Below are 22,029 nucleotides of genomic sequence, written 5' to 3'. Positions count from 1 at the left end.
GGCTCAGATCTACCGTCACCGCTGGTCCACAACGGGCGGAACAAGATCCGACCTACAGGCTTCTCGCAAAATACCTGCTCCATTTCCTATGGGCTGTCCTGGGGGTCAGCCTGAATGGAAACGTCGCCTGCTTTGTCGAGTAATGCTACTGCAGAGGAGCGAATGCCACATCCACAGCCCAGGCCATGGGCAGGATAGATCGGTATGCGCATTTTCAATATCAACTCGCCAATACACAGAGGAAAGATATGGTTACGAGGCTACATGGCCCAGTGGATGCGGCTAAGTGGCTATATAAATTGATTAATATAACTTCTGAAGGTTACGGGCTGACGATACAACGCTGTAGTGGTGTTTTTAATTCAAGGTATTTTCAAACAACTAACATACCTGGACAGCAGATGCCCAGCATACCTTTGACGTCATTATAACCCTGATGGGCCTTGTTACTAGGGGCTGTATGGGCGTGTATAGTGTGTCGTGACCTCGTACCTGTCAGCGCTATACTGTCATCCACATCCACCCAGTTCCAAATGAGCGCAGGCAGTACGCGCATTTACAATTTTCCTATAGGCTAGTAAGGGTGATCGAGAATAACAACCATGGGCATTCCACAGCGCGGAAGTAGACATCCTGCCTATAACCAGCGATAGCCGGGGGAGTAGATCAGCCAATCACAGGCAAAATGGCCCCCTCATCAGTCATGAGTAAGGTGCTGCGGTTGTATCTTCCACCTGGGTTGTTCGGGAAGACACCATGCATAAAAGGGTCAGGGTGGCTTCAGCATAATGCAAGTCGGAAACATACCAAGAAACAGCAAAATGGAGCCCATTCACACCTCATCTGCGCCCAAACGGGCGATCCGCATCGGCGGTGCAAGCGGCGGATTTACGGATCGGCAGCGAAGCATCTTGTCCCTTGCTAGAGACAACGATGTCGATGTCATCATAGGTGACTGGATGAGCGAAATGACAATGCAGTGGCACGGCGCGGAGAAAGCTGGCCGAGCTCAGTTCAAAAGCCCTGGTGCTTCTAGCCCTATTACGACGTTCGATCCATCTTTCATGGGCACTTTCACTCCTGCCTTGCCGTACCTACAGCAGCGCGGGATCAAAGTGGCCGTGAATGCGGGTGCCAGTGAACCAGACAAACTGGCCGGACTCGTCATTGCTGCTATAAAAGAGCAGAACCTGGATCTTAAGGTCGCCTGGATCCAAGGGGACGAGGTAATCGATGTCGTGGGGCGACTGATGGAACAAGGCGAGAAGTTCGAGAACATCTGCTTTGGTGGGAATTTAGAAGACTGGCAATTCAAACCAATCGCTGCCCAGTGCTACCTTGGTGGTGCTGGCATCGCAGAGGCGTTCGGAAAAGGCGCAGACATTGTGATCTGTGGCAGAGTCTCCGACGCAGCGCCTGTAGTCGGGGCGTCGATGTGGTGGCATGGATGGGACCGCAACAGAGACTTCGACGAGATAGCAGGATCATTGATCGCCGGACACCTGATCGAGTGTTCCAGCTACGTTTGCGGTGGATATTACAGCGGCTTTAAAGATCTTTTCGATGGCTGTGAGAATATCGGGTTCCCGATTGCTGCGATAGACAAGGACGGGACCTTCACATTAGAGAAAGAGCACGGCACCGGCGGTGAAATGTCGGTGGGAACGGTGACGTCCCAGCTCTTGTATGAGATTCAGGGTCCTCGGTATTACGGCTCAGACGTGGTGGCACTTCTTGAAGGTATCCAGATACGGCAGATTGCCAAAGACGAAGTCCTGGTAACCGGGGTAAAGGGATCCCCACCGCCGACAACGACAAAGGTCGGCATCACGGCTCGCGGTGGCTACCAGGCTGAGTTTCACTTCTACATGTGTGGCCTGGACCTCAAGGAGAAAGCTGCCTGGACCGAGAGGCAGATACGCCACAGTATGGGCGAGAATATCTCCAAATTCTCATGCCTTAAGTTCAGCCTCAATGGCTGGTGTCAGGAAAACCCAGAGAACCAGGATGTAGCAACGGTTGACTTCCGCATATTGGTCCAGACACAAGACAAGGGGTTGCTTGGTGCGGGATCAATGGTCGGTTTCCAACGGTGGTGCATGGAGAATTTCCTGCAGAGTGCACCCGGCGCGAGCATTGAGAACGACTTGAGACAGTGCACCGGCAAAGAATTCTTCGAATACTGGGTCGCTTTGATGCCCCAATCTGAGATCGTTCACGAGGTGAGTCTGCCCTGGCTGGACCAAACCATCCGGGTCCCTCCTGCAGCCAACCTCGAGGACTACGGAAAGACATACGCAACAAGGCAATGGAGCTACGAGACGGACAGCCCAGTTGATGCAGCTTCATTTGGCCCTGTAAGCAGCGCGCCCCTAGGTAGGGTTGCCCTGGGTCGTTCCGGAGACAAGGATTCGGACGCAAATGTCGGCTTCTTCGTGCGGAACGACGATGAATGGCATTGGCTTCGATCATATCTCACGGTAGCCAAGATCAAGGAATTGCTGGGCCCAGAATACAATGGGAAGTCCGTCGACCGATTTGAGATTCCCGCCATTCGCGCGGTGCATTTTCTGCTCCACGATCATCTTGATCGGGGCTGGGGTGCTACGAGCACATATGACGGGCTGGGCAAAAATGTGTGCGAGTATCTCAGGGCGAAGCATGTTGAGCTTCCAAACATTTTCCTGGAGAAAGGCCAGGTGTCTCACCAGGCAAGGTTGTACACTTGACACAAGATGGCCGACTCATGCTTTTCTTTTATTTTCTCTACTTTCCCCTTTGACACTCCATAGCTCCATAGCCATCAATACAATTCTGTGGTAGCAGCTTTTGAAGCCGTGCAACTGATTTGTCTTCTGGTCGTGGAAGCGGGCATTCATATACTACGGAGACCTACGCAAATGAGGCGTATTAAAAGAGGTTGAAGCCGGACTCCTTCGAGTTCGGGTATCAGGGCTTTCGGCGTCAGCTCCTCCCTGCCCACTCTTGCCATTCGCTGCCTACAGCATGCGCTTTATTTCTAGGACCTTGTTACTATCTCACAGGCTCCAAAGTTCCAGGTCAGGCATTTAGACACCTGGGACAACATTCCAAATATCCTTGGATCTTTGCACGAGTGTGTTGAGATCGGGCCCTTTACGAACATCGCAGTCCTGGAAATATTCAGCCTGTTCCGCCCCGGAGGCCGAGGTCCAACCATGGAAACCCGGCGAACAATATATAGAGTAGACTTCTTCACAGGGGACAAACATTTTAGACTTTCGCTTCCTACCAAGGTTCGTGTATCCTAGTACCTGTCTGGATATACAATTCCGACACATGTCTACTTCAAACCCTACCCGGAATTGGAAAGTTCCTAGCGCTATTCAAGACCATATATACATGCGGACAGACAACTTGTCAGCAAACAGAAAAAAATCGAGAGGCCTATTTAGCAGTCATCAACCCAGCCAGTATTTATCACCAGAGTCATTTTCAGCGGTTCTATTATCACAGTTCTAAGGTTTCCCTTAAACTATGCTGCGGATGATCACTTCCGGGTATAACTCTATTCAGGCCCACCTGGCCGGTGCGTCGCAAGACCATTTCCGGCCGAAGATCACTAGGTGAAGCTTTCGATAACCCTGAAGCCCATATATATCTCGTGGTTTGTGATGCACCGACTGGATCGCTCATATTTGGTTATGCGTATCTCGCTCATCATTCAAACCTACACCTTGAACAATGTCTGAAATCAAGGGTGATCTAGAAGACACCGGCGACACCCGCAATGCCGTGGGCGATAAGATGGAAGGGTTTGAGTCGCACTCTGAGCCCGGTACTTTCAGTGCTGATAGGGGCGATATGCCTCCCGGGTACTTCACCAGCCCCTTCTTTCTGGGCACCATGGTAGCATCCGGGTTCGCTATTGCAGGGGTAAGTGCAGTTATTTATCATTCTGGACGGTTCTAGAAACGGAGGCTAACTGTATGCTACAGGGAACAGGAGGCTTTGCGCTTGCGGCGCCTATTCTGAGCATCATTAATACCGACATTGGGCCCGATCCGAACTATACCTGGGTCAGCTTGTCTTATACTCTAACCCTTTCCATCGGCCTCACACTTGTGGGCCGGCTCTCCGATCTGTTCGGACGCCGCTGGTTCTTTATTCTTGGAAATATGCTTGCTGTCATCGGGAGTATTGTTTGCGCAGTTGCATATAATATAAATATGGTCATCGGCGGCACCGTTCTAATTGGACTCGCAGCGTCAACTCAGCTCTCATTCCCATTCGTTGTCGGGGAGATTGTTCCCATGCAGTATCGATTCATCGCAAACGCATACATCTATGCATGGTCCATTCCAACGTCTGGACTGGGCCCGTTAGTGTCGTACGCCTTTGTGCTACACACGAGCGCAGGCTGGCGCTGGTGCTATTACTTGATGATTATTGTGAATGGGCTGGGTGTTATCTGCTGGTTCCTCTTCTATCATCCGCCGACATTCTCTATGAAGAATCAATCCGCGAGCAAGTGGGCTATGGTAAAGGGATTTGATTATGTAGGCTTCATTCTCTTTACCGGCGGGCTCCTGATCTTTCTTATTGGCCTCTCATGGGGCGGAGCGGTTCACCCTTGGAAATCAGCGCATGTTATCGCGACTATAGTAGTCGGGTTTATGGCGTTGGTCGCCTTTGCGTTGTGGGAATTATTCGCAAACCTGAAGGAAAAGTTACTCCCAATGCACCTGTTCCGGAACCAAGGTCTGTTTCCCTGCTCGTCACTAGTTCCAGCTTTGGGATATTGACGCACACCCCGACATTATCTAGGCTGGAACGCTTCAATCCTCGTGCTCTCTCTGGGTGCATCAGTGTATTACGCCTTTTCAATTATCCTCCCGCAACTCGTCTTCGGCGTCTATACGGACGACCTGTTCTACGGTTCCGGTCTGTCCTGTATAGTTGGTGCTTGTATTGTTTTGGGCCAGATTACTGGCGGTCTACTTGCCAAACATATCGGGAAGCAAAAGTGGCAGCTAATATTCTCGTGTGCCGCATTCATGGGCCTTCTCGGTGGCGTCTCCTGTGTTACTGTCGATAATAGGAGCACTGTTATTGGCCTTCTAATTGTGGGCTGCTTTTTCTGCGGCTGGGTCGAGTCTCTCGGCCTCGGAATGGCGAGCATCCTCGTCGACGACCAAAGCGAGATCGGTACAGCCGTTGGCGTTGCTGGATCAGTGAGGTCCACCGTCTCGACTGTGGCATCAACGATCTATCTGGCGGTTCTCACTAACCGTCTGGGAAAAACCGTCCCGTCCGAGGTATCCCCAGCGGTTACAGACGCTGGCCTCCCACCGTCTTCCGTCGCTGCATTTATAGAGGCCATTACGGCTGGCTCATTTGAGGGAATTCCAGGTGTGACACCCGATATTATTAAGATTGGATCCCACGCATACAAGGTTGCGAGTGCCCAAGCATATAGCACCGTCTTCCTCACATCGATCGCGTTCAGTGGCCTGGCGCTTATCATGAGCGTCTTTTGTCCGAACGTCGATGATCGGATGACTGGAATGGTGGCAACTACGTTGCATAGGGGGCGAAGACATCAGATTCCTGGCATAAAGAAAAAGAGCACGGGATTAGCTTGACGCTCGATTTGGAGAGGGTAACCCTAAAAACAGAGGGCTCGGTACAAGATAAGTTGGAGTTATATATATCTGTCCCTAAACTTTATAAATTGCCAATATATCCAAACCATGTTATTTTCATATACAATATAGATTCCCCGCATAATGAATTATTGAATTATAAAGCGCAATTAAATCTAATTAATTGTCATAGATAGATAGTTTTAATATTATAGCAACCCTGAGCAAACAGGACGATGTCCGCTGCAAAGCGCCCCCAATCGGTCACGCCGCAAATGACGATCTTCGCTCTGGAATGAAGAGAAGCTTGGCTTCTTTCTGCATCGATCGACATCACAACTTGGGCCGCGTGCTTGACTGGAAAAGGGCTGCTGTACCCGACTCCAGCCCAGCCGCGCCGCCCAGGTCGAATACCGTATATCCTGCAGCTGTTATTGGATTAGTCCCGTCACCCCCGATGGCCGATTGGCTAGCGAAGGGCTCGTGGGCCCTGTGCGCGAAGCTGACGTGAGAGTGCCATCTGCCATGAGGCTCAATTCCCCCCCCTCCTTATAAGGGACGGATTGGCCCCCAGAGAGTGGAGCTGCAACCACGACGAAGAAGACCGGGTTTCTATGAATCTCGCTCCACGATGGCCTCCGAGTTGAAAGGCGACAACGCGCCCACGTCCGTCAAGGAGATCTGGGAGAAGACCATCGCTCGCTTCCAGGAGCGTACGGGGCAAAGGCTCGACGGTGTCTCGAGAAGTTCTGATGACCTCCAAAGGGTCCTTGAAGCCCATTATGCAACGCAAGCGGACGATGAAGCTGCATCAAAGGCGAAGTCCGTCGGCTTTCAGATGATATACTGTATCCAGCTCCTGGGCGGCCTCGTGGCCGAGGGTGCGTCTATGGTGAGCGATGATGATAACAAATAACACGGCGCTGCAGCTGATTACAATGAACCAATATCTAATATGGCCTAGGTATTTGCCCCCGCAGGACTCTGTTTCAATGCCCTTTCTTTCCTTCTGGATATTCCTAAAAAGGTCCATGAGTTCCATGGCGAAATCAATGCTATCTTCGCAGAGGTCGGCCCGGCTCTTGCACAGTTCCGCATCTACGAGCGCATGGAAGAAACCTCGCAGATTGACCAGGCGCTGCGCATGTCCATCTACCAGGTAATGACAAGCTTGGTGAACCTGTGCGCCGACTGTATCAATATCCACCACGAGGGCCGATGGAAGAGTTTCAAACGCAACGCCAAGCGTGTTTTGCTGGACGACGGATCTGTCAAGGAGGAGCTGGATAATTTCAAGACCCTCACTCAGAATCAGCTAGATATCCAGGCGACGCTGACCCTCGAGGTCGCCGTGGAAACAGGCCAGCACGTCAGGCTTTTGCGAACCACGACAGTCGAGATCGACGCCAACACAAAGGCCATCAAGAGCGACGTCTCTGGTCTCGTGGAGGCAGAGCACAAGCGGTCGCTGGACGACAATCGAAAGCAGAGCCTGAGCACCATAAAGTCGAAACTCGACCAGAAGGGCGAGAAGATCGCTTCGGCGCTCGAGGCTCGGGATAATATGTGGAAGGGCTGCATCCCGGACAGCGGGAAATGGCTGCACGAGGTCGATGCATACAAGCAGTGGATTGGAAGAAACGGCGCAACAGGGTCTCTACTCGCGCTGACTGGGGATGTTGGAACCGGCAAATCCTTTCTAGTCTCTACAATATTCCAAGAAATTAGGTCTGGTAACCTGGCCACGAAGGCTGAGCGCACCTTGATCGGCTACTACTCCTTCTCAAGAGTCGGGAATGGGGACAGAGAGAGCGAGAGGCATCGGCCTGAGGATGCGATCAAGTCGATCTGCGTGCAGCTGGCGGAGCAGGACTTTGTCTACGCAAGGCGTGTTTCTGGTGTGTGTAACGAGCTGGGGAAGGACGAAAGGTACTTCAGGGATGCCAGCTGCAAAGAGCTCTGGGCGACTTTGGAAATAGGGGCACCGACGAAAAATACGACGCATTACATTCTACTCGATTCGATCAGTGCCCTCAACGCGGAGGAGCGTGAGCGACTTGCGGAGGCAATTGAACAAACCAGCCAAAGCAAGTCAGACCACGTCCGAGTGCTGGTCACTGGGGAGCCAAGCGCGTTCCAAGAAGGAAGGCTTTCATCTTCCTCAGTGCAGAGTATAGAAATTTCACAGTTCAACGAGGTCGATATCAAAGCCTTCATCGTGGAGGAGTTGAAGACGGCCACCGTCTTCCAGGGAGCGGACGAGGACTCGCAGCGACGCAAAAAGATGGTCGAGGAGCGCCTCATCAAGCGGTCCGGCAATTCATATTCCACAGTACAGCACGATCTGCGTAAGGTCCGAGAGATTATCGCGTCGGGTGGCACAGAGGAGGAGCTCAACCGGGCATTGCAGGAGTCGAGCACAGACCCGGATGCACTGGTGCGATCGGACCTCGAAACGCTGGAAGCGGTTCTCAAGCCGCGCGAGATCGAGGAGATCAACGAACTTCTGATCTGGGCAGTGGCTGGACACGGATTCTTTGATCTGGAAGAACTGGCGGCGGCGTTGTTCCTCTCCTTCAACACCGTCTCTCTGCTGCCGCTGGAGGAAAAGATAAACGGAAAATACTCCAAGCTCTTCACGTTGACCGACGGCGGCAGGTATCTGGTCCTCAAAGACCATGTCCAGGACTCTGTTGTTGCCCAGCGAGTCAAGCCCAGGCAGTCGGAGGATGAGCCCAAGATCACTGCCACGATCAACATCACCAATGGCGATTCCAAGCTGGTCCAGCGCTTCTTCTGGGACTTGAACCACCACACCTTCCAGGGCGGATTTGCATTCAACCCTGGGTCTGGAGCACCGAACTCCGGCAAAGGAAAGATTCAGGTGTACGAAGCCGATGCTCATCTCGCCATTGTGAAGCGAGCCTTCGACTTCTTTCTCCAACCATCTGTCGACAAAAGAGCCAATGCCCTGGGGCGGTACCTTATGGCCTTTATCCCCATCCACCTCAAGGCCCTGTCCGAGTTGACCGGCCTGGAAGAGCTCCAGACCGCCGATAAGCAATTCATTGGGTCGCATGTCTACGAGATGTTCAACGATGGCGATCTGATCGAGCACAACTGGGAATTCTGTGAGTGGGTGTCCTGGTACGGCAATCATGAAGACCTGGACATCTTCTGGAAGTGGCTGGACGACCCAGTGGCAGTCGCCCGTCTAGGCCGGCGGGACAAGCGTTGGCTGGCCGAATTGAAGAAAGACAACCATCGCAATTCAAGTCTGTTGACCCCCATAATGACGATGGTTGCTCGACATTGGCTGCAAGAGACCAGCTGGGGCGTCTCTACAGCATTCTCCTGGATACGCGAGTTCCTGGCTTTGGTGAGTTGTCGAGTCCGATTTGTCGCTGTTGCGCCTAACCCTTGTCGGCAGGATGCAGAACTGGAGCAGAATAACGAAAGCAGTGGGGATGGGGAGCCCAAGGGGTCGACCAAGGATGATGGTGGGCGAGTCATTATATACCCTGACGACGACACGCCAAAATCCATCGCCAAATCGGAGCAGTGGTGCCGGCAGGTCTTAAAGGTCACCGAAGCAGACGTAGACTCGACATGGTTGACACGACTAGGTGACACATACGCTGAAGAGGCGAGTGACAATGATATCGCGACTGAGCACTATAAGAAGGTATGCAAGTTTCTGTCGCTCTGTGTGGACCAGACCGTGCTAAAACTAGCATCAACAGGCTGCCTCGCTTCTTCAAGCTCAGGATCCCGTCAACAAGGAACAGCTGCGAGACGTGCTCAAGGCTCTCAGCCGATGGTCGACCGACTTGGAGAGTGCGCTACAATATCTCCAGGAAGCCTCCAAGCAGGACGAAGGAAACGCCGAGATCCTCTATTCCCTGGTCCAGCGATATGTTGGCAGCAAAAATGAGGACAAGGCGCGATCCATCATCCAGAAGGCCATGGACGAGAAGGTTCCCGACACGGAATCGACTCTGTTGACAGCTATGCTCCAAGCCGCTGCGGCCAACGGCAACGATGCCGATGCGCTGTCTTTCTTCAAAGCTACTTATTCACTGATGTCCTCCTCTCCCGAGTGGTGGGCTGTCTTTCAACATGAAATGCAGGCAGCAATCACAGTCGTCCGTGCAGAGAACAAGCACTACGATCTCGCGATACTACTGCTGCAGTTGGGAATCGCCGAGTACTACCAATACAGGGACTCCCCCACAGAACTGGCGAGTGCTGTAAGCCATTTGCATGAGTGTTTGGAGACAATCAAAGAGAAGGCGACCGCCGAAGAACGAGAACGGCTTGATAACACGAAGGAAGACGCCCTTTTTCAGCTCAGTATGCTCCATCTTGAGAAGGCGATGCAACCGGACACTGAGGAATCGGAGCATGACTTGGACAAATTACGGCAGATTCATGAGGATAACCCAGATGTCCCTGGCCCCAGGGCAATGCTTGCGTCGTTGTACACTTTCAAGGGTCAGAGGGATAAAGCCCGCGACCTCTATCGAACCCAATTGGCACAGGCATTCGACATCCTGGCTGATGATGATTTGAACAACGATGGCAGCGGATTCCGCCCGCTTGGTAACCTTCTAATCCACGCCGGAGATTATGAGAATGCGCTGCGAGCTAGGTTGCAGCTTCCACCGTGGGTTTTCGACAAGGACATACTGGAAGGGTTTCTTGCCGTAACGGAGCCGGTTTTGGAAGAAGCCACGGCAGAGCTTGTTCAGTTCTATGAAACAGAGTGTTCGAGAGAGAGAAGAGCTTGGAATAGGTTCCAGAAAATTTGGAAGGAAGCGAAGAGACTGGGGTGCGAAGCCGAAGTCGGGAGTGAGCGGGCGACCTGGTACCAGAAGGTGGATGAAACACTGGAGCAAATCTCGCTGGCAGTCGACGGGGGCTTCATCTGCAACAACTGCGATCGCCCCTGGGACTTTGACACTGGTCTTCACACCTGCAAGTATTGTTACGACATGGACCTCTGTGATGACTGCTGGAACGCGCTGCAATCAGGCGGAATTGGAAAGACTATTGTATGCAGGAGTACGCACGATTGGTTCAAAATCGCGCCGTGTACAATGGAGAACCATATCCAGGCATCTAGGAGGACAGTTTCCATGAATACCGACGACGGAGACGAGGAGTTGGTCCCTGTGTCCAAATGGCTAGGGACGCTCTGTGAGGAATGGGGTCTCTCCAAGGCTAACTGGGGGTTTGAGTAGCTGTGCAGTTTCCTATGATGAAAGACCTATTCAATAATCAGGATATACATGTAAAGCACTAAAGGGGGATAGTTTACCTGCAAATTGGGGCTTTGCCGGGGCTGCAATGATTAATGTTAGTCACAGAATGCGGCTTTTTCTCGGCCATGGGGAGCTGCGGATGACGATGGCCATCAGATATGCCCGGACTAGAACATGCAAGGTACCCATAACGAACTGCAGAAAGGTCCTGACACTCCTGAAGAAAATCCTGGACGACTCGTTGCCATTCCTAGCACCATGTGTGAACGACGATCTCCACTTGCAGCCCACCTCTTCATCCACTCCTGCCATGTCGGTCCACTATTACGGAAAACACCACGAAATCACTGGATTCTAGCCGTGGGAAATCGCTCTTGACCAAGAACTGCCAAGTAACCCATGTGGAACTCCCAAGGCCCTTCAGGTTTCGGAACTGTAAACCCGGATAACGCAACACGCGCCGGTCTATATACGGTTCGCTACCGGGCCGGGCTGCCCCTGCAATACACAGGCTCTATTAAACTGTTCAAATTTCCGAGGAGAGAATCATCACAGATAAAATGTCTTTCCATCTCAAGGCACTGGCGTGTGCTGCTTTGGCTGCTACAACCTCTGCGTCTCCCTTGATTCATTCACGGGGCGCCGATACATCCTCCACCGATCAATACACCGAATTCAACAGCTCGCTTCCCAATGTGACTATACTAGCCACAGGTATATTATCGCCCTTTTTCTACAGCCGGATGGAGTGTCCGTCCGTTAACCCGAATACAGGGGGCACAATTGCCGGCACGAGTGAAGACGAAACCGCAACAGCGGGCTATGAATCCGGCGCTTTAGGGATTAATAAAATCCTCTCTGCGATTCCAGCAGTCCGCGAAGTCGCAAACGTCCATGCTGTCCAGTTCGACAACATTAACAGCGGCGATGTCTCCTCGTCGGTTCTCTTGAACCTGACGCACACATTGCAGACAACTGTCTGCGACGATCCCACCATGTCCGGTGCGGTGATCACGCACGGCACCGATACTCTCGAAGAATCCTCCTTCTTTATCGACGCAACGGTCAACTGCCGCAAGCCCGTTGTTTTCGTTGGCTCGATGCGGCCTTCAACCGCCATCTCAGCTGATGGGCCCATGAACCTTCTCCAAGGTGTGACCGTGGCTGCGGACAAGGAGGCCACAAACCGTGGCTCGTTAGTTGTGATGAACGACCGCATTGTGTCGGCCTTCTTCGCGACCAAAACTAACGCGAATACCGTGGATACATTCAAGGCGTATGAGCAAGGCAATCTGGGTATGATTGTGTCGAATAAACCCTATTTCTACTATCCGGCTGTCCAGGCAAATGCAAAGCACTTTGCTGATGTTGCGGGTGTGTCGGCCATTCCGCGAGTCGATATCCTATATGCATATGAGGATATGCACAGCGATTTGCTTTATAGCGCTGTCGAGAATGGCGCTAAAGGAATTGTGGTATGTCCTGCCTCATGTCATTACAGTTGAGCTGAACTATGTAGTTATTGCATTACAGTGCTGATGGTATTGGTATTAGATCGCCGGCGAGGGCGCAGGAGGCATCTCGACCGACTTTGGCAATGCCATTAACGACATTGTGACCAGTACCGGCATCCCGGTCATTTTGAGCCACCGGACTGTCAACGGCGAGGTCCCTACAGCTACTGTCTCAGGAGACGACAAAAACACCCAGATTGCCAGCGGAATGTTCAATCCCCAGCAGGCGCGAGTCTTGCTTGGGCTGTTGTTAGCAGAGGGAAAGGGGTTTGAAGAAATTCGCAGTGTGTTCGGGAAGGCCACTACAGCGTGAGCACTTAGAGATGAGTAGATACAGAAGAGGCCCTGTTGCATAGAAACACTCTGGGGACTCGCGCCAGACAGCTGGCCAGTCGACGCTGGCGTGAGTATACCTGTTGCATGACAACACTGACCAGACACAAAGTGTATATATATATAATATGATTAACTGGATATAGAGGCTGCGGTTGTAATGAATAAAATTCTGGTAGGAAATACTTACGATTTCGGACGAGTAAAAGAATAAAGATTAGCAGCCTCGCGTAGTAGTGATGGCAGCGGTGTTTACAAAGTCTACTACACCATCAGCCGGTGTCAGGACACACATTATTCTGGCATGTTGATGACGAACTAATCCGACCAGACATCAAAGACAAGATATGCGATGACTTCATCCATGCACATCTAACTGGCTACGGAAAGCTCGATCACTGTCCTGTTCCCCAGCATCCTGGGCGCCAGGGAGTCATTGACGATCACCCACTCCGTACAGCCATCGTCCAGATTATCCACAAACCCGCCGCCGTACACCCCGCCGTCAGCGAAGACATCGCAAGTCTCAAGAAGGTACCAGAACGTGTCTTTGCAGAAGTCTCCCAGCGGGGTATCGGCTTTCGGTGCGCAGTTTGTTTGGTCGTCTGCCCATTGTATGTAAGCTGTCAGTCCATCCGGCATCACAACAGCGTGGATCGGGATATCCGGCGACAGGTGGTCTGCGATCGAGAAGCAAAGGTTGTCGACAACTTCCTCGGATATGCCGAGGTCGAAGGACTCGTAGCGGTTGTCGTCGTTGATGTCCCGGAAACACAGTGGGTTGAAGCCTGTCTCGGGCGTGAGAGTTGGGAATGGCGTGCCGGTCGGCTCGGGGTTGTCCGGGTTGTCGCTGGTAGTCGTTGACGTCGGCCTTGTCGGTGGCTCTGAAGGCATGGTGTATTCGAAGTCGCCGGAGTATATCATTGTTGCAAAGCCGTCGGTGTTGCCGTCGTCGGTGAGTGGGCAGGTTACGGTTTTTGTGGTGGTTGTTGTGCTGTCGGTTGCGGAGCAGGCTGAGAAGGTCCGCGTGCAGTCTTCCTGGCATGTTGATGTTGTGGACTCAGGATAGAGTTCTACACGGCATTGTTCCCGACACCAGGAGCCAGTCTCGCGCGTGGAGCACGTTGTTGGACCGTCATCTCCAGGGCCTCCGCCGCCACTTCCTTCTCCGCTGCTGCCACCACCACCTCCGCAGCCTTTACCCACACAGCCCCCAAGGCCAGGGGGGCAGGCGTCTAGGAGCCCAATACATCCACACGGTCCAGCGCAACCGCCGCTGTCGGATCCTGAATCGCAATTTTTGCGGCATCCATTACCACAAGCTTGCCCAGGTAGGCAGGTTGGTTCTGCAGGTCCTTCGCTGAAAGTGACAGAGGCCGGGAAATCTGGCGGCGGGGGCGGCGGACGAGGATCATCGTTGGAATCATCTGGATTGTTGGGATCGTCCGGGTCCTCGGGGTTTGCAGGATCATCAGGGTCGTCAGGATTATCGGAGGTGGGATAGGGTCTAGCAGGATAAACCCCAGGACTATACGTCCAGGTGATGGGTGGACGCGAGATTGGCGGCGTCGTCTCACCAGGCGGATCAGATGGGTCTGGCGGGTCTGCAGAAAAGGTCTTCGTGAAAGTCATTTCAGGCAGGATGATGCTGCTCGTGAGCCAGATAAGGCTGCCGTCTTCGACGTCGCTTTCCACAATCGCATGCCACACGTCGATACTCGATAGCGTGAGTGGAGACGGTGTGATGGCCGTCGAGGCCAGCGACGCTGCGGTAGTGGTTACTGGTGGCGCGCCGGGTTCATGGGACTGAGTGGTGAGCCAGTGTTCCTCAAACGTCAGAGTCGTCGGTTCTGGCCGTATAGTTGTCGGGGACTCCAGCTGCCAGGGAGGAAACACGAGGGTGCAGGGGAAGAAGTTGCACTTCACAACAGGCTCCTCCATCTCGTAAAGATCAGGGCTGATGAAGACAGTATCCCGGAGATCTCCTGGCCCTTCTCCGATGTCATAATTTCCGTCAAGGTCGACTGCCCAATCCGAGGTTCCTCCAAAATTGAGTCCTCGCACCCAGTCAAGACGTGCGTTATAGTTGTCTTCAGACATCCAGGACACCCACTGAGTATCGTCGTATATCAGTAAGTCGCCCCCCGCATCGTCCGAGATCCACTGGGCGTTGCCCGAGGATGCTATTATTTGCCGAATTTCATAATTGGAGATATACCCGCTGCTTTCGGTGCAGCGACCCGCCCTGGCGCCAGAGTCTGGCCCGGTGAAGCGACAATCTGGTCCGTGGCATCCAGCCTGCTCCATTTGGAAGCTTCGCCCGTATAGCGCCATTCCAATAATCAACTTGCTCGCCGGGACTCCTGCCTTGGTCACCATGGAAAGGGAGTACTCGACTTCCGTCTGATTGACATGAGAACGGAGACAATCACCGGCACTGCATCCTTCGCTTTAACAACAAATCAGTATAATCAAATATTAACGGCGATGAGCATGACAACCTACATGGCCCATTCATTGCCGTAATCCCACTGCCCATGCAAGTCATAAGTCATATAAATAATGTAATCGACCACCTCGCTCATTTCCGCGATGGGGAACCCGCGAAGATACCAGAACGAGGCTGGAGCTGCAATTCCAAGCTCTTTACCCTCAGGTAATTGCCCCCTGACAAGCTTAAGAAACTCCAGGTAGTTAGGCCCGTCTTCAGGTGATCCCGGGGGGATACCCGGAATATCGGGTGCTCCTATGCTCCATGTTAGCTATAGAGAGGCCCGTGGTGAGGGATGCTGACCAGGATATTCCCAGTCGAAATCGACTCCATCGAGTTCGTGGTCCAGCATAAACTGGCCTAATTAGCGATTCTGTACTACCGATTTGGGCGCCATGCTACACACCTGGACAACATTGTCCGCGAATCGTTGCCGCTGTGCGGGTGTTACGCCCTCCCGAAAAATGGGGAAGGAGTCGTAGTCCGTCGAGAAAGACCAGCCGCCGAACGAGAGTATTCGCTTGCCGATTCGAATTGCTTTGAACTCTTCAAAGATGTCATCTAGGCCGAGCAGATCGACTTCGAAGTCCTCGGTGATCCCCGCGAAGGCGAAGTGCTTGTGTAATCTGTCAGTTGCGAAAAGCCACGATAGATGACTGACTCACCACATGGGTAAAAGAGCTGTCAATATGTCGAGGCTAGGTCAAGATTTAGTGGTGAATCTTTCCAGCCTCGTTGTCTGAACTTACCAACATGTGCAAACAAGGTCGATCGGGATTCCAAGCCTCGAAATACCCTACTTTCATGAAGCGGGGTGGGGGTTCGTTATTGTTCACTATATCGATACCGCAACTCGAGATGCAACCATTGGACCCTGGTATCACTGCACCTGGCGCTCCAGTGTCTGATGGGGCTTCGGTGCAGAACTCCTCGGTAATACCGCACTGTCCCCAAACGTTACAACATGTTTTCAGTGGACAAGGGTTAAGGTTTATTAGATCATTCATATCATCCGGATGCGGGGTTCCAGGCTTTTGGGGTCCACATATCGCATTTGAGATTGCTGCAGGCATTGGAGGATCACCTATACTCAGGCAGATCCGGCTTCCAATAACGAGGTAGCCACATCCCATCCAGCCCCAGGTATTCTTGTTGCGCTCTTCAATCTGCTCATTGTCCATGTTATATGTCTCACCAAGCTTAGAGCAGTTGTCATCGGGCTGAATGGTGTACCGTTTGCATGTTCCATCTGGGTTCGGCTGAGGTGAAAAATCAGGCAGATCACCTTCAGTGCAGCAGTAGTGCTCTCCGGCAAATGTGGGGTTGCATACATCTATTCCGTCAGGGCGGGGATTGAACCTTTCGAACTCGTCTATGGTGATGCCGCAGCGGTCTGCAAGGGCCTCGCATCCATCGCCCGGCTGCGCCTGGATCGCCTCGCAGACCGCAGCAGACACGGTGTTTGCGCTGGCTGTAGTGATCGTAGAACCTGAATTCACGCCAACATCTATATCCGTGGCTGGTATCATTTGCAGTGTCTGTTTCCACCCTTGACGGTTGCGAGGTGCAGATATACACCCGGCCTCATTCCACTGGCGCAGTGATCTTTGGATATCGCCTAGATCCTCAGCACGGCCAGCTACCACGCCAAAGGTTTGTGGATTTGGGGTGCGTTCGCCGCCGCAGATCTCAGCGGCAACCCGTCCGAGCTCGGACTTTCCCAGCACAGCATTGTCCAGAAAGTCTCGAATCAATCCGGCAGCTGTAGGCTTCTCAAACTGAGCACCGACAAAGACACCTACGACGTTCTTGCCAGATTTGGCAAAAAGATGTTCCGGAAAGCCGTTGGGGGCTTCGTTTATCCTGGAGGCAAGAGCGCCGGCAGCGGAGGCGATACTCCCAGGGCTCAGACCAGCAGGGGCTTCGTCCCACTCCAGGATTTGAATTGTTTTCCGAGGGCTTTGGACTGCATCAGACGTTGTATTCCGGCGTTTCCCGAATGCTGAGTGAGCTCGATCATCCGAGTTCTGTGTTCCATGATAGAGGTGGCGTCGCAGCCTGGAAAGCGGCCTCTTCGGCTGCCCAGTAGCTGTCGACGAGGCAGTGCAGGCCCTTAGTGCAGCGTGTGGGTTCGGCTTATCCACGTCGTTGTAGATATTCAATTCGAAAATTATATCCTGATCGCAAGAGTCGAGATCCTGTACGCGGGGAAAATAATCCCAGTCTGCGGAGGAAGGAGCATCCTGGCACGTCACAGGGCAGCGACGACGGAAACCCGTTTCTTGTGCAGACGCAAGACCGACCAGAAGAAGATAGAAGAGCGTGGTTACCAAAGGACGAGTGCGACTTTGGCGCGCCATTGTGAGGGAAGGGAACCTGACAAGCGTTGGGAGAGTACTCAATCGACCGTCGCCGTTTGGCTTTAATAGGCCCAGCTGACCGGATTGTCCAGGATGGAGTGTTTTGAGGACTTCGACCCTTCCTAGCCGGGCCATAATTTGACCCCTGACCTTAAGAGCACGGATGCAGGCACATCCGATAGTTCTCAGTACAATATCCCAGCCAAGACTCGCTTGCGAGGCAATATGCAGGTCCAGTCACCAACATGCATTCCATAACCGACGATGTACCCAAACTCCCAATAACTTCGCTGGAGTCACTTCCCTGCGGTTTTATTCCAAATCAACTCTCAGGGGCTGAATGGCTCCAACCAGCGGACTGATCCCCCGAACCGCCCATTGCCAAGATGCACTTACAATGCATGGAGCCTGCGGCAACAGGCTTTAGCGTCTCTGGAGCCAGATCAACCACTTTGACTGATATGATGCCTCGCCAATAACATTTTATCCAGTCATGTTGGGCCCAGGACCAACTGGACGGAGGTTTCTATCTATGGTCCTTGGAGTGTCTCGAGGGAGCGCTACCTGCAATGTAACATCAAACCCTGCTCTATCACAACTGTCTGCTCTCAATCACCCCGTCGTAGACGCCGTGCCAAGATATAACTAGGCTACAGGAGCTATTTCTTTGATGGATGGATAACTAGTCGGTTCTTGGTGGGCGGCCTGGAGGCAGTAGATATTCCGTGTCATCCGTCCATTTACAATTGTTCCCAGTGGCAACAGCGCGTTCTATCTAGTCCCATATCTGAGACTTAAGGGATGCTTTACAACATTTGCTTCCTCGTGCTCTGCACGGCTTTTCTGTCTGAGCATGCTGCCGGGGCCTTGATATCCAGGTAGGTAACAAGCCCCCATGACTGTTTCCGCTTTCTGTATCCACCTGTCGTCTTCTGCCAGTTTGCAGTTGTGACTCACTGGACTCCGTCATCGCTTCTAGACAAGACGAGACAGATGAAGTGCAACTTGGGAGTGGCTGCTATGCGCCGTGCGAGCTCGACCCTTGCGGCACAACCCCATGCGGGGAGATCGCAGGGCTCCGAGGTGTCGACTTTCCACGTCTGTGGGACTACGAGCCCGTGCTCATTCACGATGTGAATAACCGATCGGTCGTGTCTGTCGACGCAGAGGAACAAACCTTGGACAAGCGGTTCTTTCGCAATCGGCAACAATCGACAAGATTTGACATGGAGCCGATGACGGAGGCGCAGGCCAACAGGTATCTGCCTCTAGTTTTCAAAAAGCAAGACAGCAGACCAGACATCTCTGAAGGGCTGGAAGATGGCCAGTACGGACCTGTCCAGGAATTCGCTCACTGTGAGTTGTGTCTTAGCGTTGAGAACTGAGTCTCGTTCGTTGCTAATTAGTCAGTGACATGGGACGATGTAGGTCACTGGATAGAGCGAGACGAGCGGGCTGTCAGACGGCAAGCAACCTTTGGCGCCAATGCCTTCCAGATGGGAACGAGTGGTCTTTGTGGATGCACTCAGGTAACCCTTGTGTCTCGCCGGGCTGTTTGGATGGTAAGTCAAACCCTAACAAATTACCTCAGTTCACCTAATTAATGAATTCCCTCACGTTGGCAGGCACACTTCTGGGAAACATACTCTCATGGTGACTCTGATTGGGTCCCCTCACTGGGGACCCCAACGGCGGCCAACGGCTATCCGCCCGGTCCAGACAACACAGACCATGTCGCCTCGTACAGTGCCTTTGAAGAGCGAATCATCGACGCATTGAGTGAACAAGAACCTGCAGGCCCTACAATGCAGCGCGGCAGAAAGCCCAAGGACTATATAATGCCCGAAGGGCCTCCAATTCAAGCCAACCTGTTTAATCGCCCAGACGACGGTACAATGCTGTTCGTGATGTCGCCAAGGAAGTCAAGCCGCGATAATAGGTTCAGGTACTCGAATCGGGTTCCTCTTATCATGGACGCCATCACGGATATTCTGGGTAGGCGGCCGGTGGAGTACATGTTTCCTTACCTGCCATTAAACATGAGAGTTAGGAGAGACCGCGAACTGGCTGGACAGAATAAGCGCGGGCATGCGCTTTTCCAGTACGATCCTGATGCCGATGGCGCAGGAACTAGGGGCTGGCGATTGATCTACGAAGGTAGAGAATGGCGAGGGTTTCTGACTTGATGTAGAGGTAGTGACTGTATTGAAGGATCCACGGCGAGCCCTAAGCTGGGAAAGAAACTAAATGCAGGTGGGGTAGCCAAGCGATACCCCTCCCTCTATCCGCAGAGTGGATCATCGGAACAACTCAATCAAGACTCTCTTCGTCAAGAACCTTATAAGCTGTATCACACGTCCTTTTTTAGACCATCAACTCATCAACCATGACACTTTTTTTGCATTCTCTACCCCTGGAGGTATTGCTGATTGTGACTGATATTCTGGCTTCCGAGCACCTCCCCAGCTTGCATGCCTTTTCTCTCGCGAGCAAGTCTTGCTGCGCCATCGCTAAGAGCAACTGCTTCCGAAATATCCACTTCGAGACGGTTGCAGAGAACAGGCTCTTGGTTGACATTGAACGCTGGGAAGGCATCCTCCAAAGACACAATGCTTACTCTTCCGTTCATCGACTAACTGTTCACGGCTTTATCCCATTAACAACATCCAACAATGCATCCTATATTGAAACCCCCGATATACCACTGTCCTTTCAACGACCATGCCCCCGGGAAGACGAATGGACAGACCTCAGGTCTCAATACTCTAACCTCCTGTTTCCGGGGCCTAAACCAGCTGATCTCGAAACAATGACCGCATGGGAACCACTAGCTCGGTTTATCAAGAAGCTCTCAGGGCTCAGAGATCTGTTTTGGACCGCATGGGCCGCGTTCCCGCCATGTATACTGGGGGTGCTGCATCAGCATCTCCCAAAATGCCGAATCCACATAAGATCATCCACTCTGAAGCATTTGTATGGATCGTCACCTCTCCCTGCGGGTTACGAATCATACGAGTACGCTCTTGCGACGTCTCCCTCGCTATCCAGCCTGGCATTCAGGATGGGGAACTTGCAGAATGCCGCGGTGTGCACCGAGCGCGCTGTCTTGCGCATGGCTGCTGGACTCGCACCCAACCTAACACAGGTATACATGCAATACGTGAACGAGTTTCCCCTAATATATGACGATACTGAACTGAAACCACCACGCACGCACCTTTTCACGAAGCCGCCGGTCTATCCATCTCGTCTCCGCTCACTAACACTGCACGGCCCTACGCCTGAGAGCACCGAGAGCTGGAACGAATATACCCCTTTCTCCAACCTGACAACGTTCCAGTTGCATGGCGATTACAAATACGATCTTCTCTCAAAGCTTTCGACGTATGATTTCCAGTCCCTGAAGAGCCTCGTGCTTCGATTCACCAATAACATGGCCCCGCGATGCCGATATGGCTTCGTCGCCCACTTGGATACTAATCCTGATAGTTTCCTTACGAAACTTCCTCCACTCGAAAGTCTTCTGATCTCAGCCCCCTGGGCCGAACAGCCTCTCGATATCCCATTCGAGCATCACGGTACAAAACTCCGCAAACTAGGACTCTTGCTTTCCCGCCCACAACGCCGCCCAGGCCGGAAACCACATATCGCTCTTAAACAAATCAATCAAATCAAAGCCCACTGTCACCATCTCCGGGATTTGACTATCCAGATTCCACGGACGCAAGGTGATGCCCATGAAGTGGAGATCTACCGCGCGCTAGATATCGCATCTCTGTCTAGTCTTACGATAGAGCTAGACTGCACAGCTATGAATGATGATATCAAACCCTGTCTCGTGAATTTAGCCATTGATGAAAAGCTCGTTCGGTCTATTTTCTCCACTGTTACAAACTCGTTTTCTCCGTCTTCGTTGCTGCAAACTCTCAGGTTAGAAGTCTTCATGAACACCCCATATGGCAAGCTTGAGATCTTCCACGCGCTCATGAGAGAGACCATCTGGGAGGCTTTCCGCGCACCGGATGGCGTATTCGTGCATGAGAGTCTCCGGGATAAACGCGATAGCTGGCGGAAGAGAATTGCACTGGCGGATGACTGGATGGGCGATGTTCCTGCCGAGAAGGAGTTCAGGGAGCTTTGGCCGTCCAAGGGGGGTCATTGGATGCAGGATTGGCATAGCTTTCCGTTGCAGTTGACTTAGCTTCTTTAAATATTGAAATAGATCCTATTGTATAGCTGGCTGGTTGTCTCGCTGACTATCCCATAATAGCAGAAACTTGGGTTAGAACAGCTACTAGATACTCAAGGTTAGAAACATTTCTTTTAGGCTGACTTACATTATCATTATAGCTGGTCTTTACAGAACGTTAAATGTACGTATTCTACCTGAGAATACCAAAAAGAAATAAGTAACCATCCCCGCTCAGGCTACTTTTACATTCT

The 22,029-nt window shown here is 52.4% G+C and overlaps 8 protein-coding genes across 8 annotated transcripts; 6 read left to right on the top strand and 2 right to left on the bottom strand.

Moving 5' to 3' along the window:
- Positions 1-821: 821 nt before the first annotated feature.
- Positions 822-2,729, top strand: ASPVEDRAFT_134387 (acyclic terpene utilization AtuA family protein; the record flags this gene model as incomplete). The annotated part of the gene is made up of 1 exon (XM_040807123.1): positions 822-2,729. One exon carries the CDS (start codon positions 822-824, stop codon positions 2,727-2,729), a length of 1,908 nt encoding a protein of 635 aa, XP_040668769.1.
- A 994-nt stretch (positions 2,730-3,723) lies between these two features.
- ASPVEDRAFT_29543 (trichothecene efflux pump) lies at positions 3,724-5,624 on the top strand (the record flags this gene model as incomplete). Its single annotated transcript, XM_040810237.1, has 3 exons — positions 3,724-3,915; positions 3,978-4,740; positions 4,807-5,624. 3 exons carry the CDS (start codon positions 3,724-3,726, stop codon positions 5,622-5,624), a joined length of 1,773 nt encoding a protein of 590 aa, XP_040668768.1.
- Positions 5,625-6,255: 631 nt separating this feature from the next.
- Positions 6,256-10,867, top strand: ASPVEDRAFT_134147 (uncharacterized protein; the record flags this gene model as incomplete). The annotated part of the gene is made up of 4 exons (XM_040807097.1): positions 6,256-6,516; positions 6,589-9,003; positions 9,055-9,309; positions 9,368-10,867. 4 exons carry the CDS (start codon positions 6,256-6,258, stop codon positions 10,865-10,867), a joined length of 4,431 nt encoding a protein of 1,476 aa, XP_040668767.1.
- Positions 10,868-10,927: 60 nt separating this feature from the next.
- On the bottom strand, positions 10,928-11,324 carry ASPVEDRAFT_712569 (uncharacterized protein). The gene has a single exon (XM_040816104.1). The coding sequence runs from the start codon at positions 11,198-11,200 to the stop codon at positions 10,988-10,990; it is 213 nt and encodes a 70-aa protein (XP_040668766.1). The 5' UTR covers positions 11,201-11,324; the 3' UTR covers positions 10,928-10,987.
- A 124-nt stretch (positions 11,325-11,448) lies between these two features.
- ASPVEDRAFT_29541 (asparaginase) lies at positions 11,449-12,715 on the top strand (the record flags this gene model as incomplete). The annotated part of the gene is made up of 2 exons (XM_040810235.1): positions 11,449-12,363; positions 12,443-12,715. 2 exons carry the CDS (start codon positions 11,449-11,451, stop codon positions 12,713-12,715), a joined length of 1,188 nt encoding a protein of 395 aa, XP_040668765.1.
- A 2,036-nt stretch (positions 12,716-14,751) lies between these two features.
- On the bottom strand, positions 14,752-17,100 carry ASPVEDRAFT_93638 (uncharacterized protein; the record flags this gene model as incomplete). Its single annotated transcript, XM_040818764.1, has 5 exons — positions 14,752-15,184; positions 15,241-15,481; positions 15,530-15,581; positions 15,633-15,882; positions 15,980-17,100. Coding segments are annotated over 5 exons (2,097 nt in total), but the record flags the coding sequence as incomplete, so codon positions are not given.
- Positions 17,101-18,684: 1,584 nt separating this feature from the next.
- Positions 18,685-19,872, top strand: ASPVEDRAFT_712611 (uncharacterized protein). Its single transcript, XM_040816106.1, has 3 exons — positions 18,685-18,942; positions 18,997-19,148; positions 19,212-19,872. Exons 1-3 carry the CDS (start codon positions 18,813-18,815, stop codon positions 19,770-19,772), a joined length of 843 nt encoding a protein of 280 aa, XP_040668763.1. The 5' UTR covers positions 18,685-18,812; the 3' UTR covers positions 19,773-19,872.
- Positions 19,873-22,002, top strand: ASPVEDRAFT_712576 (uncharacterized protein). Its single transcript, XM_040816105.1, has one exon. The coding sequence runs from the start codon at positions 19,973-19,975 to the stop codon at positions 21,785-21,787; it is 1,815 nt and encodes a 604-aa protein (XP_040668762.1). The 5' UTR covers positions 19,873-19,972; the 3' UTR covers positions 21,788-22,002.
- Positions 22,003-22,029: the final 27 nt, after the last annotated feature.

This window comes from Aspergillus versicolor (assembly GCF_001890125.1).
Source record: "Aspergillus versicolor CBS 583.65 unplaced genomic scaffold ASPVEscaffold_6, whole genome shotgun sequence".
In the NCBI taxonomy this organism is placed as follows: domain Eukaryota; kingdom Fungi; phylum Ascomycota; class Eurotiomycetes; order Eurotiales; family Aspergillaceae; genus Aspergillus; species Aspergillus versicolor.
The sequence above is the reverse complement of the archived record's forward strand: the minus strand, read 5'-3'. Positions and strand labels throughout refer to the sequence as shown.

Coding starts and splice junctions, on each gene's coding strand:
- ASPVEDRAFT_712611 (XM_040816106.1), top strand. CDS start 18,813: ATGGAGCCGATGACGGAGGCGCAGGCCAACAGGTATCTGCCTCTAGTT. Junction 18,943..18,996: donor TGTCCAGGAATTCGCTCACT/GTGAGTTGTGTC, acceptor CTAATTAGTCAG/TGACATGGGACGATGTAGGT. Junction 19,149..19,211: donor CTCGCCGGGCTGTTTGGATG/GTAAGTCAAACC, acceptor TCACGTTGGCAG/GCACACTTCTGGGAAACATA.
- ASPVEDRAFT_712569 (XM_040816104.1), bottom strand. CDS start 11,200: ATGGCAGGAGTGGATGAAGAGGTGGGCTGCAAGTGGAGATCGTCGTTC.
- ASPVEDRAFT_712576 (XM_040816105.1), top strand. CDS start 19,973: ATGACACTTTTTTTGCATTCTCTACCCCTGGAGGTATTGCTGATTGTG.